An 18,367-nucleotide genomic window follows, 5' to 3' on the forward strand; every position below is an offset into this window, starting at 1 on the left:
ATCCTGGGATTAAGTAGACTTGTTGCATTGTTGACTGTTAGCTTAGTGTGCAGGTCAGCATGTTCGAAACAACTTAGCTTAGCGAATGGCGCAAACCCGCACATGCCAGGCAGTTTTTCGGAGAGTAATTTTGCTGCTTGTAACTTTCAAACTACCGTACGCAGCTCTTTATGTAATCCTTGTTTCATCTGTTCGCATCCTTTGTCGAATGCCAGTTGCGTGACTGGTATAACAAATTGTGAGAGAGCCGTCACTGATTCTTGAGGTAGACTCCCTGATTAAATGAGGAGGGAAATGATTTTCTTTTAGCACTGCTTGTTTCAGCGCATTGTTGTGTTTAACGAGAGTCCAGTGCCATAAAAAAAACATCAATCTGAATTTAGGAAACCACAAAAGGAAGTTTATTTGTCAGCATTAAATGCAGCGAAAGCTTATTAATTTGTGTTTTGGAATAATTGAATGGAAATAAGTTGCGCCACCAATAATTTCAACTACATGCCACTATGCGTGGGTGGTCTGGGTAGGCTTCAAACCAACCAACACTCCCGTGAGGCTGCGCTGCCTCTTCAGAGATGTGGAGAGGGTAGAATAAGCATGAGTCTAGGTAAGCGGGTAACAGGAGAATTGAAGTGGAGAGGGGGGCGGTGGGGGTGGAATTAGACACGTCACAGCCTCTCCGGCTCTTTGAATCCAAAACCACAAGAGACCGCGATGCGCGAAACGAACGAATTGGAACTTAGGCTGTTGTTGGCTACGCTTCTTTATCTGGGTTTTTCAGTGCTCTTTGTTCTTGTTTCATGCAACTGGCTGCAGCTGTAGTGGTCAACTTACGTGATAAGCCACAGTGTAGTGATTTAGAAATGCCGTCCATCTGTGGTAACAGGGGATACTCAAAATTCCGCGAATGTGCTTTCCCACATAACAACGTTGCCCAAGACAAGACAGCTGACCATGCGTTTCCAGCTGGAACAAAGCAAGAAAGACTGGTTTTTTGTTTGATTCTTCCAAGTACGTTTCTTACATTCTACCCACGCCTTTAGAGCCTGTCCTGTAGTCCTCGCAGCTTTTTTTTTAGAGAAGTTGGCCATCTTGTCTTTGCAACATAGTTATGTGGGAAAGCACACTTGCAGAGTTGAATATCCACTATTACCGCGCTAAAAGGCCTCATGAGAGTATCGAAATCATGCGTGTGGTCCCAGCAGGATATTGCCAAAAAACATGCTCATTGGTTTGGCAATATCCCTGAAGCAAAAAACGTATACAACAGCTGTATCTTACTGGTATTTACCTATGCGGGCAGAAACCTGGAGGCTAACGAAAAGGGTTCAGCTTAAGTGAAGGACAATGCAGTCAGCTATGGAAAGAAAAATGATAGGTGTAACGTTAAGGGATCGGAAGAGGGCGGAGTGGGTGGAAGAACAAATGTGCACTAATGACATCCTAGTCGAAATTAAAGGTACAAGTAATGGACTTGGGCAGGGTATGTAATGCGAAGGCAAGATAACTGTTGGTCCTTAAGGGTAACGGAGTGGATCCCAAGAGAAGGCAAGCAAGCAAGGGGCAACGCAAAGTTAGGTGGGCAGATGAGATTAAGAAGTTTTCGGGGATGTGGTCTGAAAACTAAAGAATATATGAATATTCTTTTAATGTGTGCTGTTATGCCTTGTAACGGCTGGCTGGGGCCTCGTCAAGGTGTTTACGCACAGCTTTTAGCCCAGTCAGCCGACCAGAACTTTCTGGGAAATAAATTGAAATTGAAGTGAAATAGTCTAAGAACGTTAATGGCAGCATGGTCTAACTTAACATTTTGTAATATCCCTGGTGATATCTTGAGGAGTGTAATATCCCTGGTGATATCTTGAGGAGTCAGTGATGTCAACAGGTTTCTGCATTGTGGTATGATTGCATCGGTGGACTGTTATCAAAAGTACCTTGCTGGGAGAGATGTAGAACAGATTACTGAGGAGGCCACAAAAACACTCTCACAAGTAAAGAAGTTAAATTTGACACCGGTACTGACTGCATGGCTAGTGGTTACTAAATAGATGCTTTGGTGCACCTGGTTCAGTGATGATCCTTTCAGGGAGTTTTTCCTTTTTCAGGGAATTTTAGGTGTAAAATTTTGTGGAAAGGGAGTTTTTATGAACTGTCAAGGGGGAGCCTGAAGTGTCTCACTTCTTCCAAATTGGCGGTGTTTTTATTTCCTGGAGGGAAAAAGAACCCGAAATAGGGATTTTTGGGTCTAATTGAGAGAATTTTCAGCAACAGTATGGAGCATCACTGATCTTGTTTCTCTGACCCTAAAGACGCGGGTTCGATCCCGGCCGGGGCTGTCGAGTTTCTATGAAGGAGAAATTCTAGAGGCCCGAGTACTGTGCGATGTCAGTGCACGTTAAAGAACCCCGGGTGGTCGAAATTTCCGGAGCCCTCCACTACGGCGTCTCTCATAGCCCGAGTCGCTTTCGGACATTAAACACTCATAAACCATAACCTATGATCTAGTTTCTGACAAAAAAATGAAATATGTAAGGTCTTTGACTTTGAATATCTCAAAATGTTATTTTTTCATATTTGACCAGTTATTAAAGAAACGAGGAAACATAGAAGGCTGATATTTTTCCAGCATTATCTACACTGAGATGCAACATAGTAATTGAACTAGACTGCAGTATGGTTTTTCTTTTTCTAGTGCAGTTTAATGAAACCAGCAAAAAGTTTTGCTTTCGAAAAAAAATCTAAAGCTGTCAAGTTTTGCTAGTACCCTCCGGTGAGTGTTTGATTAGTAGCAAAGCACGGATGATTCCGTATGTGCGCTCACCACATTGACTTAGAAGCAGCGCCTGTTTCTTTGCCGGAGCACTAACGTCATTGGCCTTGAAAATGAACTCGAGACGTTCGAGCCAGGATGGCCAGTCAGAGCCTTCTTTGAACTCCTCAGTCTTGAAGTTAGCCATGCAGCCCGAAGAGTCGTGGAGTCGGTTGCCTCGTCGCCAGTGTTGTATCAGCTGCTGTCTGTAGCCTGACCTAGGCAAGCAAGCACACCATAACGTCCCCCGTGTGCGCACACTTCTTTGTCGTCACCAGGCACCCATAGGGACTCCTGGTGGGCTACAACATTTCTACAGGCAATGTGTACACAATTCTGTACAAAGTGAACTCTTAAACGTTGTCTCGGTGTCTGCTACACATAGCAGTAATCTCATTGGTTCAGGTGAATTTGGCATCCTCATGTCGCAAATATGGTGATTTTTTTTACCCCATCTAGAGAATGCGTTAGATAATCTTTCATAAGACAATGAGCATGGTAACGCATCCTGCATAGCTTTCATGTAAACAGACTTTGTTGCCATAAATAATTTTTTTTTCTGAATTATTAGCCTCATGTCTTGCTTCATAAGAGAATGTGATTCTATGATCTCTCAGGTGTTTATTAAGCAAATTCTGCCATTTCGATGTTACAATTCTAAATCGTTGTTGCACTTTGCATAAAACTTTGTACTTGCCTTGTAAAAAATTAATCATTGACTTTATTGATTCCTGGTTACTCTTTAGGTGCGAAAATGTTTGTTTCAAATCGAAATAATGAGGGCTGCCTCAAGGGGTCAGCACTTGACAATTTTTGTGCACATGTGGCGAGGGCTATATGCTCACTGATGAGCCATCAAGGCTTACAAGGCACTGTATTGTTTTTTGACAGAGACTGCCTTGATTGACAGATTGTGACTGTGTTTCCCGTTCCTTCTCTCTTCCCTCTTTAATCCCCTCATTCCCTTCCCCTGTGCAGGGTAGCCAACCGAAAACCTTTCTGGTTAACATCCCTGCCTTTCCCCCCTCTCTGTATCTATCTATCTGCCTTTGTTAGTGTTAACCATTGTTGTCAGATGAACCTACCTCGATAAGATATGCTGAAGTTTATCACTCTGGAAGGACTATAGTTTCAGTGAGTGGCTATTCTATCATATTTTTCCAGGATTTGTCGGTGAACGAAGCGAGGGCAGCTGCTTCGCTGAGAAAGAGACTTCGTGACTTCCTCAACGAAGAAGACGGTTCGAGCTCAGATGAGGAGCTTCTCACAAGGAAGGGGAGGGGCCTGGAACGGGAAGCCACTATAGCACAGCGGAGGAAGATCAGACGTCTCGAAGCGAGGGTGGATGCACTGGAGAAGAAAAACCGTCGCCTGGAAGACTTCCTTGTCAACAAACTTGGTGAGTTTTATTCTTATGGCTTCTTTGTGCAAATTGATGAGCCGCTGAGGAGCTTCATTATGGTGGTGTTAACAGTAATGACTTATCATATGCATATTTCGTGAAACTCCTTGTGTGCAAAAATGAACTCGTTTGTTCTTTTATGATCCCCCACCTTTTTATTGCGCTAGCACTTATATTGGTCATTCCCCGCATTTAGCCGTTGTGTGTTTGTTTGTTAATCTGAAGCCGATTTTGTGGCAGGCTCCTCATGTAGTAACCTAGATCGCACCCTAACCCAAGCAACCAAAGTCCCACTGATGGCAGCACCCGCCATAGAAGAGCAGTGGCGCATCTTAACTTGACCGCTGCACCACTGCGCCAGGAATGGTAGGAGGCTCCCAATGATATCTGAATGGAGAGAATGACCAATTTCGCGTGTATAGACATTAACCCATTATCGCTGTCCGAACAAATTTCATCCGGGAACACTGGGTCTGAACACCAGAGCTCAAAGGAAAACTGAACTGCTAGCGCACCTAGTTCGCATTTGGCCTAGCTACGCAAATTGACCATCACTTTTTTAGTGTGCTAACACTACTAAGACCCCCACTCACTGATTTTGTCACTGTCATTCTGGCGACGCGGGTTGCTCAGAAAGAGCAACCTTGTTCTCATAAGCCCCACCAGGGGCAGCACCTGCCATCGCAGGGCAGTGGCGTACCACTTAACCGCTGCACCACTGCGCCAGGAGTGGTATGAGGACTCTTAGCGATCTATGAGTGCAAAGTAAAGAAGAACCATCTCCGCATGTATGAGCATTAACGCTAACACATCACACCCTTATGGGGGACACTGGTCTTAGACCTATTCTCCTTATTTTTAGTCCAATCCTAATGAAACTTACCACCTTGCTCAGTATTTTTTATACTAATTTCAGTGATGAAATTACCTTTCTCATAAATTAGTCGGTCCCCAAGGTAATTAACTTTAATTAGTCGTTCATTAGTGCCTTGGTTAAAAAAAAACTGCTCAATAAAAAATCATTTTTAATCCATGGCTACATAGTATAGTGAGTAAAGAGTGCATTAATCAAAACCATTCCTCATTAGTAATTTTACAGCACTTGGAATATCAATGCTGAAGGTGTGTAGGTAATGCAGCGATAAACTTTGCAAAATTATAAATTTTTGAAGTGTGATTGAACAAATCTGCTTCGATTATTGCACACACTGTGCCTTCAGGTTCCCTTAACAAAAATATGACATCTCTGTCTGTCCTAGATGTTGAGATATCGACATACTAAGACAGCCAGATGGCCAAATTTTTCATGCCATTAAATTGTTTGCTCCTGCATAAATTCAGTCCACACGATGATCTGAATTTAATATTATGGTCAAATTGTTGATTTCTTGAAGGAAAAAACTGGTACAGTTGGAAAATCGTGGCTGTAGATTCCACAAATGCCTTTTTTTGAAAATCGATTTTTTGTTCATTTTTTGGTCTCAGAGACCAGTGTCCCCCCTTAAGGTGGAGCCTAAGGGTCCCTTCCAGTTTTAATGCACTAGCTCCAAGGACCCCCCACTCACCAATTTCACCAGTCTCTGTCTGAAACCTGCTCGACCTTCAAAACGGAGCCTCAAAGCGAAACTCAAGTGCTAGCGTACCTAATTCGCATTTGGCCTAACCACTCTAAATCGTCCGTCATTTTTTTTTTTCAATATTTTCGTAAATGAGCCTATAAATCCAGTATCACAACAAACGACATTGTCAGACACTATTATAGTTGCGTTAAGCACTGTACTTTAATGTTACCATCCTTCTTTTCTGCTAGCGTCACTGGTTAGCAAGCTGTCACGGCGTGGTGAAGGAGACCCCCAAGGGAGCAAAACCAGTGCAAGACCAGCGGCTCGGGACTGCAGATGTGCACGCAGGCCTGAGACAAGCACTGGCAAACCCACCACAAGTGCGGTAATTATGACTAGCCTTCACTGAATCCCACCTGCTGTGATGGTGTTCAGCCGCTGTGCCCATGGACACTGGATCGAATTCCGGCTGCAGCAGCCGCATTTCGATGAGGGTGAATGACAGTGTTCAGTACAATTTTAGCGTACAATATGAGAACCCTAGGTGGTCGAAATGGGGTGGAGCGCATATGGCAGGTTCTGTCAGATCATGAATGGCAGATTGCCAATATCCCTCAAGAGAAAAGTATACAACAGCTGTATCTTACCAGTACTCACCTATGGGGCAGAAATCTGGAGGCTAACAAAGAGGGTTCAGCTTAAGCTAAGGACAACGCAGTGAGCTATGGAAATAAAAATGATGGGTGTAATGTTAAGAGATCGGAAGCGGGCGAAGTGGGTGAGGGAACAAACGCAGGTTAATGACATCCTAGTCGAAATCAAGAGGAAGAAGTGGGCTTGGGCAGGGCATGTAATGCGAAGGCAAGATAACTGCTGATCCGGAGTGGATTCCGGTGTGAATTCCTAGAGAAGGCAAGCGTAGCAAGGGGCGGCAGAAAGTTAGGTGGGCAGATGAGATTAAGAAGTTTGCGGGGATATGGTGGCCGCGACTGGCGAAGGACAGGCTTAATTGGAGAGACATGGGAGAGGCCTTTGCCCAGCAGTGGGCGTGGTCAGGATGATGATGATGATGATGGTGACTTTGACGTCTTTCAGGCATAGCCCAAGCCTGAAACATTAAGATCCACATAACGTAGCATAACTTTCCCCAAATTTTTTAATGCATTGTTTCAGAAAGTGGTGGGTCTTTAGCTTACCCATGGTCCTGTAGTTCCCCTCTACTGGTCATGAAGAGTTGGTGTAACACCCTGGTAGAGCTTTGTGCACTCCCACGGGTTACTGTACCATGCCACTAGCATTCTCGAAGGGCATTAAGAGGGCACCAGGTAAGGCAGAAGAATCTGACGTGCTAATGTTTGGAAGGATTGACGCATTGTTCCTGCTATTCATTCTTTGTGGTGCATGCAAAATTGTGCGTGTTACCGTGGTGACGGAATCCAAAGGTTTGTTCAGTGTTGCACTGCCATGTCAGCTGCAGAATGGATGAAAATACAGTGGAACCTCGATTATACGACGTTCAGGGGACCGCGCGAAATCGTCGTATAATCCGGGTGTCGTATAATCGAAAATCAAGCGTGATATTTTTTAACGTCTGAACTTCATTGTCTGAACCGTCATCTTTTTTTTTTTTTTTCGGAACAGAAATGCAGCACATTTTGCTGGCAGAGGGCTAGTCTTCAACAAACAAGATAAAATGGCCGTTGAGGCTGCCATGAGCAGCGGGGCAGCGGCTCGCTCGGTTTTCTTGATAGGTGGAAAGATTAAGGCACACCGGTTATCGACAGGCTAAAGTGTGCCTACCGTATTTACTCGTTTCTAAGCACCCCCTTTTTTTCACGATCACGATGCCCAAAGTGAGAGGGAGGGCTTAGATTCGAAAAATCTAAACTGACCCCCCCCCCCCCGGCCCCTCTTTTCGCGGCGAAATCTCGATGAAACGGGCGCGAGAAAAAACATTTTATTTAGGAAACATTCAAAAGAAAAATAGCTGCAGACAGTTCTGTGCCGTCATCTGTCTTGTAGTGTTGTCGGAACGCAGCAACACAAAAAGCGCCGTGGACGCCGCTGTCCTCGCTTCGGCTAGCGCGGCCTCGCCTTCTTATCTGTTTTTCCAGCCCCGCTCCGGCGTACACGGTTGTTGCTTGTTGCGACGGGCATCTTATCTTTTCTCTTTATCTTTCCTCTGATCTTTTAACTCTCCTCTATCTGCACTTGGCAGCGGTGGTGGCTTGGCTCGAGCCAGTAGGCAGGCCCGTGCAATTTCCTTTTCATCCTTCTCTCAGTCACAACAACGCCTGCGCCTCCTCGGGACTCCGACTGCACAGGCTCGACGAAAAAGAGAGCAAGTGCACTTGGCGGCCTCGGCAACGCTCTCTTCCGCGCAAAAAAGGGGGTGCTTAGATTCGCATGCAAAACTTTTTTTCAGAAATTTTTTTCCGAAAATAGGGGGGGGGGGGTGCTTAGAATCGCGAAAATACGGTACATCCCGGCCTGCGTTTGCTGACGACCTTTTTTGACGGACGGTACGAGCCAGACGTCGTACGAAGCGGGGTCCTTCTAAAATTTGCGTCGTATAACCGAGGTCTTTAATGCATTGTCTCTATGGGGGTTTTGCCGGGACCGCACAAATTCGTCGTAAAATGCGGGTCGTCGCATGACCGGGGGACGTATAATCAAGGTTCCACTGTAGTACAGTAATCTCTCGTTATAACGAAGTCAGCGGGACGGCGAAAAAATTAGTTATAAGCGACTATTCGATATAAGCGACCGCTCGAAAAAAAAAGCTAAAACAGTCGAGATTTAATTGCGCCACAACTGAGAGGAAGCTGGTGGATGACGCCGCGCGGCGTCCGCCAGCTGCAGCTCAAGGTCGGTCTCTGTGCCTCCTCGGAGCACTGCCACAGCGCAATCGCAAGTTCGTGGCCAATGTAGCTTTCGCTACAAAATTTGCTCGTAGCACATTTGTTACTTCTCCCAGCAACTCAGTATTCGTCAGCAATTCTGAAAGATGATACAGTTTTCAAATTTCTTATACCACAGTTTATTATCTATATCAAGAACAAGCTTTAGCTCTTTTTTGTGATCCATACGGGATCCAGGCTGATCGACAGGCCGGCAGGCTCGGCTTTCTTCACGTTCGCACAAGAATACAAAGCAGCCGTGCTACCATAAAGTCTGGTCCTAGATTTGAGCAACGACAGCATGCCTGTGCAAGAGTGGAGCTTTCGGCAACGACGCCGCCTGCAAGAATGCCAGGTGACAAACTGCGCGCTGCTCCCTGGTCGCCGCTAAGCCTAGCTGGTTTTGCATCAACGGCGCAGCTGTTAGTGCTTCGGGACTGGACAGCACTCAAATAAAGGCGCTACACTCGGCATCACTTTACTGTCAACCTGTCCCATAATAAAAGATACGTTAGATATCCGTGACGCCTTCAACAAAGGAGCTAGCAGACGGCAGGCGAACCGCATCAGGCAGGAGCTTGTATCGCAGTCATCACTTCTACCAACAACTTGGTATTCGCCAACGATCGTCAGAAATGATGCTTTTTTAGATTAATGTATCCCAAGGCTTTCTATGAACTGGAACAAACAATACTATCGCGTTTTCATACGCCTGCGGCCGGCATCAAGGCTGGCAGGCCACGGCCGGTCTCGATGCGCGCGCGCTCGCTCGCACGTCGAGACCGGCCGTGGGCAGGCCGGCCTGCCTCAAAGGAGCGCACTCTACGTCATCATGACGCTGCCGCTCTCCGCGCTCGCATTGGCTCCCACTTCCTGACGTTGCGTTTGCCGCGAGCGGCCCGTCGTTGACATCTAGCAGGTTGGACGCAGGCGGCGAGCAGCAATCGGATGCTGCGGCGCCGTTCGCAACTTCGCGCCGCGGTGAATCGCGCTCGCTTTTCGCACACGTGTCTCTGCCGTAACAACAAAATTCAGTCACCCTACCACGCATTTAGACCGTTTGTCTAGTCGAATGGCGTGAATCAAGCATGACCGGCCACTTTTCCGTATCCAAGACACCGCAGTTTTCTGGCATCGCAAAGCGTGAGGAAAACTTTATTTTCGTGTAGATTCTGTCACGGGGAACACTAGGAATGCGCTTCCGACCGAGATTTAACGGTTCGGGCGCGCCGCACCATGGAATTTGGCCCCGCTGAGCAGGGGACACTCGGCACTCTCTTGGTGCCCGTTACTAGGCAGGTCATCGATCGTGGGTTTGGTACTTTTGTGGCCTGTTCTATGCCTGCATGAGTCTAATTCGTCGGCGGTATTAATTTGGCACTGCATGCGCAAAGGGTCGCCGCCACGGTGGCGATGCCTACACTCGGCGGCGGCGATGCCTCCGGTCGCCACTTCGCTCTAAGCGGGTCAAGCTCTTCGTGCGCTTCGAGTAATGCGGCTTAAAATGCATGCGTTTGGGTCGGGACCGGAAGAAATTTCGAATAAAGCGATATTTCGAGTAAAGCGTTTTCGTTATAACGAGGGATTACTGTATGTAATTTGCTGTCATTTGTGAATGACTGTATAGCGGGGGCTGCTGAACTAGGCCATGGCACAACCAACAGCAAATGGGGGGCTGTTCTTTCGACCCCCGAATGTTTGTGTCTGCAATAAAAACACTGCGATGAGTGCCATGACAGTCGGATCGCACTGGAACGAAATTCACGGGGCACATGAAAAATTTCACTGCAGTGTAAGCATCATTGTTGGGAAATTGAGCCAGTCTACCGACCCAGAGTACCCGGGTTTGAACCTGACCGCAGCGGCCGCGTTTCGATGGAGGCGAAACGCAAAAGGCACCGATGTGCTATGCATGTCAGTGCACATAAAGATCCCCAGGTGGTGCAAATTATTCCTTAGACTTCCACTACAACACCTCTTTCTCTCTTCTTTCACTCCCACCTTCCTCCCTTTCCTTACGGCGCAGTTCAGGTGTCCAGCAAGATATGTGAGACAGATACTGCGCCACTTCTTTTCCTCAAAAACCAATTTACCAATTTTAACATTGACAGATTGTACTGGATGGTTCATGAACAACGTTTATTTTCCAAAACACTTTCAGTTTTGGTCTTTCGCCATTTCGAAATCAGCACCGTGGTGAGATTTTGGTGATATTGAAGTGCAGCATATCGGCACAGCATATCAGAAGAGATGGGGGTGCTCGGCGAGTGGTACCTCAGCTGGCAGTAGTGCGAGAATACTCACGGGAGTGTGCGAGGAAGGCTGAGCTGGAGCTGCTGCCGGACAGATGCTTGCAGCTGTATTTGCGTCCATTGCCACACTATGCGGCGGAGTGCTGGCAGCGGTGTGGTGGAGTGGAGCACTGTAAAAATGAAAAAATGCTTCCTTCAGATGTGGGAATGCACTCATCCCCTGTGGTTCGCTTTCCCGCAATGCACCCTAGACTGTGGTTAGCTCCCCCACAATGCACTCCTCTTAGTTGTGCTACTTTAACTAACAGGGAAGGGCGCTCGCGTTGCAGCGACACCAGCGCCACGGATGGCGTGTTGACTGCTCGCACGCTGGGGGAGACGGGTTCTCTTCTGCTCAGCACCGGGAAAGTGTGTGGACGTGTCGCGCGCAGCTCAGCTCTTCGTCGGTGGAAGTAATATCTTGTTTCTGCTTGCTTCTGTTCTCAGCTTGCTCAGTACAGGCTGCATTGGCACAGTCAGCTATAATGTTTTCGGTGCTTCAATAACAGAACTAGAGCTTTTTTGGGGGAAAAACTTCTTTGAAAAATATTGCAGTGGACTCGATGTCTGATGATGTGCACCACCTCTCATTTTAGGAGCCAAATAGGAATGCTACGCCTTCTCTCCCCGAGGTTGATGAGCCGGTAGGTTTACCTTCGCACCATTTTGCATGTTCAGCTTTGTAAAAGTGAAACTGAGAGGTACTTTAGAGATTTTGTGTTTATTAATGTAGCAAAAAGACGGGAGCCTTCTGTTCTCTCTGCTGTGATGTTATTTGCGAAGAAACATTTATCTCGTATGTTTGTTGACCTGATATGGTCTCTTATTTCTGCTTCCTCTATTACTACTTTGACTGAAAAGAATCCCTTCTGGATCCTTACTGGTTATGTGGCACAGACTATGTGCAGGGGCAGCACTTGAAAAGTGTGAAAGCCGCCGCGGTGGCTCAGTCGTTATGGCGCTCGGCTGCTGATCCGGAAGATGCGGTTTCGATCCCTCGTTTTCGATGGAGGCGAAATTCTAGAGGCCCGTGTACTGTGCGATGTCAGTGCACGTTAAAGAACCCCAGGTGGTCGAAATTTCCGGAGCCCTTCACTACGGCGTCCCTCATAGCCTGAGTCGCTTTGGGACGTTAAACCCCCAATAACCAATTAAAAAATGTAAAAATGAGTGCCACCACCATTATCAGAAAAATGTCCCAACGTCCTTGAGCTGTGCTACCGTGGCTGAGAAAGGTCTTTTTGAGTGCTAATGGACAACACAGAGCAAGTCAACAGGACCCTCAAAAAAGGCCTCTTTTACAATGATAACTGAAAACGGTTCAGTGGACTCGATGTCTGGTCATGTGAATCGTTTTTCATTTTAGGAGCCAGATGCGAGCACTACACCTGCTCTTCCCAGGGCTGATGCACAGGTAGGTGTACCCTCGCGCTGCTTGCCTTTCCTTTAGGAGACACTTGCATGTCCAGCCTTGTAAAAATGCAACTGATGTATTCTTTGCAAATTTGGTATTTTTCAGTCCAACTCTGAAACTGGGCTCTGCTTTTCTTGATCTGCTATGATGTTATTTACACAAATTTACTTTTACCCACATGTTTGTCGATCTGGCACGGTTTATTATTAATGCGAGAGCATTATGCGGCTATGTACACATCATCAAAAAGTTTCCGCAAATTTTTCTCTGCACGTTCATGTCGTTCTGTAAAGATATATGAAAAAAGTTCAATTGCATTAGGGTGAAAAAATCTCCCCAAATTTGGTTGATGAGGAGTGCTTAGTTAATTAATTAAACTGTCATTTAATTAATTATAGCCATGCTTAGCCATGGCGTTGATATAGTATGTGGACGTTTTGTTTTTGCATTGCTCCAATGTGGGTCCCGCAGTGATCGGAAAACAAAAAGTAAAAAAAAAGAGCAAAACAAAATACAAATAACAGCAAAAAATGGTGGGAGAAAACGAGGACAGGGAAAGGCTCTCACATTTCCGCTCTTCGGCAGACTTAGGTGCAGTTCTGTAATTTTCTTTCGGCTCCATCTATGTGTATAGGAAGCACGCAGTAGCCAGTGGCAAGCGTGCAAGCTGACGGATGGAGACAGGTCACTGGATCAGCAAACAAAACAATTTGTGCTACTAACGGCAGTCTGCTCTCTCCACAGTCTAAGGGTATCACTCTTGACTTTCCAAAGGACCTCCTATGCAGGCACACTAGATGGGAGAAGGCACGGTAGCGCAGCAAACTTTGGTCGGCGATCTCAAAGCCTCCAGCAGTTTGCATCTGCTGTGTATTTTTGATGCGTCAACACACGGTGGCATGAAAGGCGGAAAATGCGCCATCAATGTTTATAACAAATATGCAGGCGCATAATTTGCACACAACTTTCGAAAGATCAATAGAGCATTTTGTTAGAGCAAAACAGAACTGCGCGAAGACGACCGGGACAAAAGAAGGCAGGAGTACACACACTTTGTCCCGTCGTCTTCGCGCAGTTCTGTTTTGCTCTAGCCATGAACCGACTAGCCCAACATCATGTCTTACTTCAAGAGCATTTTGTGGCAGAACATTATTAAGGGCAACACTTTAGGAGGCACACTGCAGTTCTTTGGTACTGACATCCACTAATTCCAGTTTACAGCCTCAATTATTTTATCTTTTCGCCTGCATGCCAGTCTAGCTTTCTTTGAGATCGCCAGCCGCTCAGCATCGTCAGTGTCGGTGTAAAAGATCAGCTCGGCCAGAGGAATGCCAGAAGAATTTTCGCAAATGATTTTCGCAAATGATTTTCGCATTGCTTAGCTAAAAGCACACTTCACTAGCCACTAAAACATCGCAAACTTCACCACAGAAGCGTTGCACTTATGGTTTTCTTTCACTCCCAGCGCTCGCACATATACCGTCGGAGTTCTGCTACTAAGTGCGAGAGTGCGGGGCTGATTCCTGGCTTCGGAGCCAGTATTTGTGATGCAGGGGAAATGCGCGAACACCCTTGGGATTTCTGTGTATATCAAAAAACCAATTGCCGCACTTAAACAAGCACACGTACACACCGCGGCGCCGAACTATCCCGCATCCTGCATTACGGCCGCCGCAGCTTGGCAACTAGATAAGCCTCCGTTCCGGGGCGCCATCTGTCCACATTCAAGAGAATACACAAGGAGCGGCGAACAAGACCTGGTCGCACTGCCGGGAGCAGTGTCAGCACGTAAACATATTCTTGCACCGTGCCTTGGGCAAGCCATAAATAAGTAAATAAAAGAAAATATTGCTGAGACTGGGATTCGAACCCGCGGCAACGTGAACAGATAGCTTCACTGGCCACTGCATGGGGCCACTAGGCTGTCGCTGCAGCCGATCATGCCTCGTGTTAAACTGCAACACACTGTCGCGCTATGCATTGTACATAGTCTTCTTCATCAACTAATACTACTGTCAAACTAATATTTGTGCTTTGAGTTATGTGGCGCTAGTGACAGAGATGTGTGCTGCATGCATTGGTGTGGACAGCGTTATAGCACAAACATGACACTAGAGCAAGACCTGTTGGGGTTGACAACATTGCTGCACAAACGCGGCACAGGAGTGTAGGCCGCCGGTGTACATTCGGTAAATTGGTATTGACAATGAAAAAGTCGACGCACATAACTGTCTTCGTGGGCCAGTGGACACCTCAATTGCGCTTTCAAGTACATGACGGTGGTGTGCGCCTGCAAAAGCTTTGCTTTCGCTTAATATTTCATGTTTGGCAATGCTAAACCGCCAGCCAGTTATTTTCTTGTGATGGGATAGCACAGAGTAAGACAACAGGTCCTTAAATAAACCCCTTCCGTTTCACAGCAATAATTTTGCAAGCAGCACTGCTTGCTTATGGGCTTTCAGTTGCCATCCGTATTGCCAGATTGGAATCTAGGTGCACTTACCTGTATGCTGTGCAAGTACTTGGGCAAAGTAGGCTAAAGTATTGCATGATGTGCCGCCACTTCCATTCGTACTTTAAGGACGTTAGCTCTTAATCATCACGTATCGAGATTTCGTGGGGTCTGCTACCACCCTGAGATCACAGCGCCATCTGTGGCAGCAACTACTCATCACGTTTCGAGATTTTGTGGGGTCTGCTACCACCCTGAGACCGCAGCGCCATCTCTGGCAGCAACTAGAAAACAGCGCATCACGCATTGAGACTTATCACGTACAAATTGGTATTTCCATTGGTGTGTCTCCCTTTAATCTGATTCACATCAATTGTAGTAAACCAAACAGCTAATGCTCGTTACTTCAATGTCTTTTAGACGGTGGCGGGCTTTTTCGTGTTTGAGGTTTGATTGTTTCAGCGCGGTTTATTTCAGTGGAATCAGTGCCTGATCATGTCAATTGTTTCTCATCTTAGGATCCAAATGGGAACACTACTCCTGATCTTCCTGTGGTCGATGGGCAGGTAGGCATGCCTTCACATTGTTTGCCTTTTCTAAGTAACATTTCCATGTTTGCCCTCGCAAAAGTGCTACTAAGATGCTCTGGAAATTGTTCAGTGAAACTTTTAGGCTGGAGCCTGCTGTTCTCAATATGCTATGCAGTCCAATCCACTTAATATGATATTCAGAAAACCCGAAAAATCTGATCGTTATAACCAATGATCGTTGTTTCTTGACCGGTTCAAAAGAATTAGAAAGCAAAAATAACACACCCATGTATTCCCCCATGTATGCAGCCACTGCCCCCTGCACTCCGGTCAGAGGTGCACAGTGTCTTGGCATGCTGGCAAGAACTGCCCTGCAGACAGCACGAAACAGGGGAAAGAGCTAAGAAAAAGTAAATTCTCAACAACAAAAGGAAAGGGGAGGGGGGGGGGGGTGTTTAGGCGCTTGCGTTTAGTTTTACCCAGTTCACTAATGCACGAACGGCCAAAAACTGCGTTTGTGTTGTGTGCGAAAGCGTTGCACGACAGTGGCCAAGCAAACTCCCCTCTTCTCCCTTCAGCGATTGTGACGATGGTATGACTTGGTTCCCAAGCCTGTCTCACAGAGTTTGCCGTGCTGGTCCGTTTGCGAAGTTTTCACATTATTCGCTTGAAAGTATAAAGTATTTTATTTTTTATCGAACTTTCAGGCAAATTTTGGTAACAAGCATCAGAATCCTATCGTTGTATAAATTATTTCACTGTTAATTTGATCGGTATATGTGTTTTATTTTTACATAGGGCAACGGGAAAACTGACAAGTCTAAAGAATCTGGTTGTTATAAGCATTATATCATTATATCTGGTGTATCATTATAAGTGGATTACATTGTACAGTTAAACCTCGCTACAACGAAAGTGATAGGGCGTGCGAAAAATTTCGTTGAAGGGAAATTTCGCTGAGGCGAAAACAGCCCAAAACACTGTCAGGTTGGACAACATAGTCCCAAAACATAATTTATTTCCAAAGAAGTTGGTCAGCTTCTTCTGCTTCTTTTTTTTTTTTTTTTGTCACGAGTGCCGTGGTGCGACTTTCACACTCAGTGAGCAGTTGCATTGCGACGTCGTCATTGTGAGCACGGATAAAACTGCGCAGCACATCAAATGCTTCCATCACTTTTAGTGCAGATGGTGGTGCTAAATCCTCTGCGTCACTGTTATCATTCAATGATGCGTCGCTGTGGCGAACAATCTCAGTTATGGCTTCATCACTCAGCTCCTCGTGAGCTAGCACTTCACTGTCAACAGCGAGGCAATAGTTAAAGGGGCTGCGAAACACTGCTTGGGGGGATACCAGCTATACTTCAGGTGGATTCTTTATGTCACACAGATGCTGACTTAAAAAGAGTGACAGGAATCGATGCACAAGAACGGGAGTTATTCAATGAAGAAATTTCAAAATACAAGCAAACAAAACGCTGCCCTCACCTCGATTTTGGCGGGGCTTCCCACTCCTATTTCGCTCTCCCAATGACGGCACCTGGCGCAACCAATCAAAACAGCCTGCCAGAGCACGTCGCGGTTGCCTGCTCTCTGTAACGCGTTCTTGCTGAGACTGGCAGCGTCGTTTTCAAGCCAGAGCCCCTGGTGGAGTATTTTTATTTTACTTGCTTTGCAGGGCTTTTATCTAAGACGAACTAGTTGTTTTTGTTGATCTAATATAAAACACCCGACAGGTGACAAAATGTGTCTCTATTTATTCACACACTTTGCAGTATATTTACTGTTTGTCCAATCATCAAGCTCGCGCCAGGTGATGTCATATCCACTGCTAAAACGCGCCACTGTGTGGGGACATCATCAGAGCCATGAATTTGTTTTGGGGAGGACATTAAAATATTAAAAAACGGAATATACGCGGTATTGCCGACGCTAGTAGCACCATAGTAACTCCCTGTATGCGAGCAACAGGCAAAACAGTCAACTAAGATTGTGTTTCTGGGCCCCTTTAATGTCAACATCGGCCAGCACACCTCCGGAGTCTTGAAGGGCTACCCATGCCGCATTGGCCTCTGTGAGATGCCGAAGTCCGCTGCAACATCTTCCTTTTTCCTGCCGCTGGATGCCAGGCTGATAATTCGTGCCTTCTCTTCACGAGAAAGGAACTTCCACTTCCTAGACAAAGTCGCCATGCTTGTGTCTATTGCAGCGCACAAGCACGAGTGAAAAAAACTAGTGCAAACGCGCTGCTGCTGCTGCCAGGCTGCTACGTCCTTTGGTTACGGATTGGTTGCGGCTCTGGCTTGGAAGAAAACGGGAGCTTGCACCTGTGCCTTGTTGCAAGGCAGCTAGCCCAATTGTCATCACCACCAAGCAATGGTGGTCTTCATGTGCCATAGAGTTTCTTACTATTACCTAGAGGGAAAGCTGGCAGCTCGTCTATGGGAGTTTGCATAGAAGCCCCCCAGGACCACTTCAGCCACCATGGACACTCAAAGCACCGTGGGGCGGTGAGCTACTTGTTGCGGGACAATCGTATTTTTTTGGGAACACGGAGTGGCACTACTCAGATGTTTGATTCCGAGAACGCGGTCTGTGTGTGCGCAGACGACTTTCACGCGAACGCAGCGTGCAAAACCCATAGTAGTGAAAAATGCGACGACACACGACGCCAATAAAAGGTTTCACTTTTCTGAAATGCAATTAAAAACCTCTTATAGTGTTTAAGCAACACCATTTTTTTTAAAACATAATTACTTCTAAAGTGCGCCTGTTAATTACGAAATATTAGTTTTTATAGTGTTCATTACTTGGCCAATAGGAGAGCTAGCCATCCCTTATTTTGGGCAAACTTTGCACTTAAATGCTATTCTGCTCGTTTGTTGCAATCGTTAGACAGGATATTGAATGTTAGGACATTTGTAGTTATCGAACAGCTTTATTTTTCTATTATTTTTTTGGCCAAAAGTTGCAGTTCCGCAACAAGTAGCTCACCGCCCCATGATGCTCTGAG

At 46.2% G+C, this 18,367-nt stretch overlaps 1 protein-coding gene across 1 annotated transcript in view; it reads left to right on the forward strand.

Annotated features, from left to right (window-relative positions):
* The window catches only part of LOC149337176 (uncharacterized), a 45,733-nt gene that overhangs the window by 19,589 nt on the left and 7,777 nt on the right, over positions 1 to 18,367 (forward strand). Inside the window, exons 3-7 of the mRNA XM_089553357.1 lie at positions 3,971 to 4,205; positions 6,019 to 6,155; positions 11,558 to 11,605; positions 12,328 to 12,375; positions 15,346 to 15,393. Of these exons, the coding sequence (XP_089409483.1) occupies positions 3,971 to 4,205; positions 6,019 to 6,155; positions 11,558 to 11,605; positions 12,328 to 12,375; positions 15,346 to 15,393 (516 nt within the window). The remainder of the gene's footprint in view (positions 1 to 3,970; positions 4,206 to 6,018; positions 6,156 to 11,557; positions 11,606 to 12,327; positions 12,376 to 15,345; positions 15,394 to 18,367) is intronic.

Source organism: Amblyomma mixtum, chromosome 7 (assembly GCF_055824585.1).
Source record: "Amblyomma mixtum isolate Tamu chromosome 7, ASM5582458v1, whole genome shotgun sequence".
In the NCBI taxonomy this organism is placed as follows: domain Eukaryota; kingdom Metazoa; phylum Arthropoda; class Arachnida; order Ixodida; family Ixodidae; genus Amblyomma; species Amblyomma mixtum.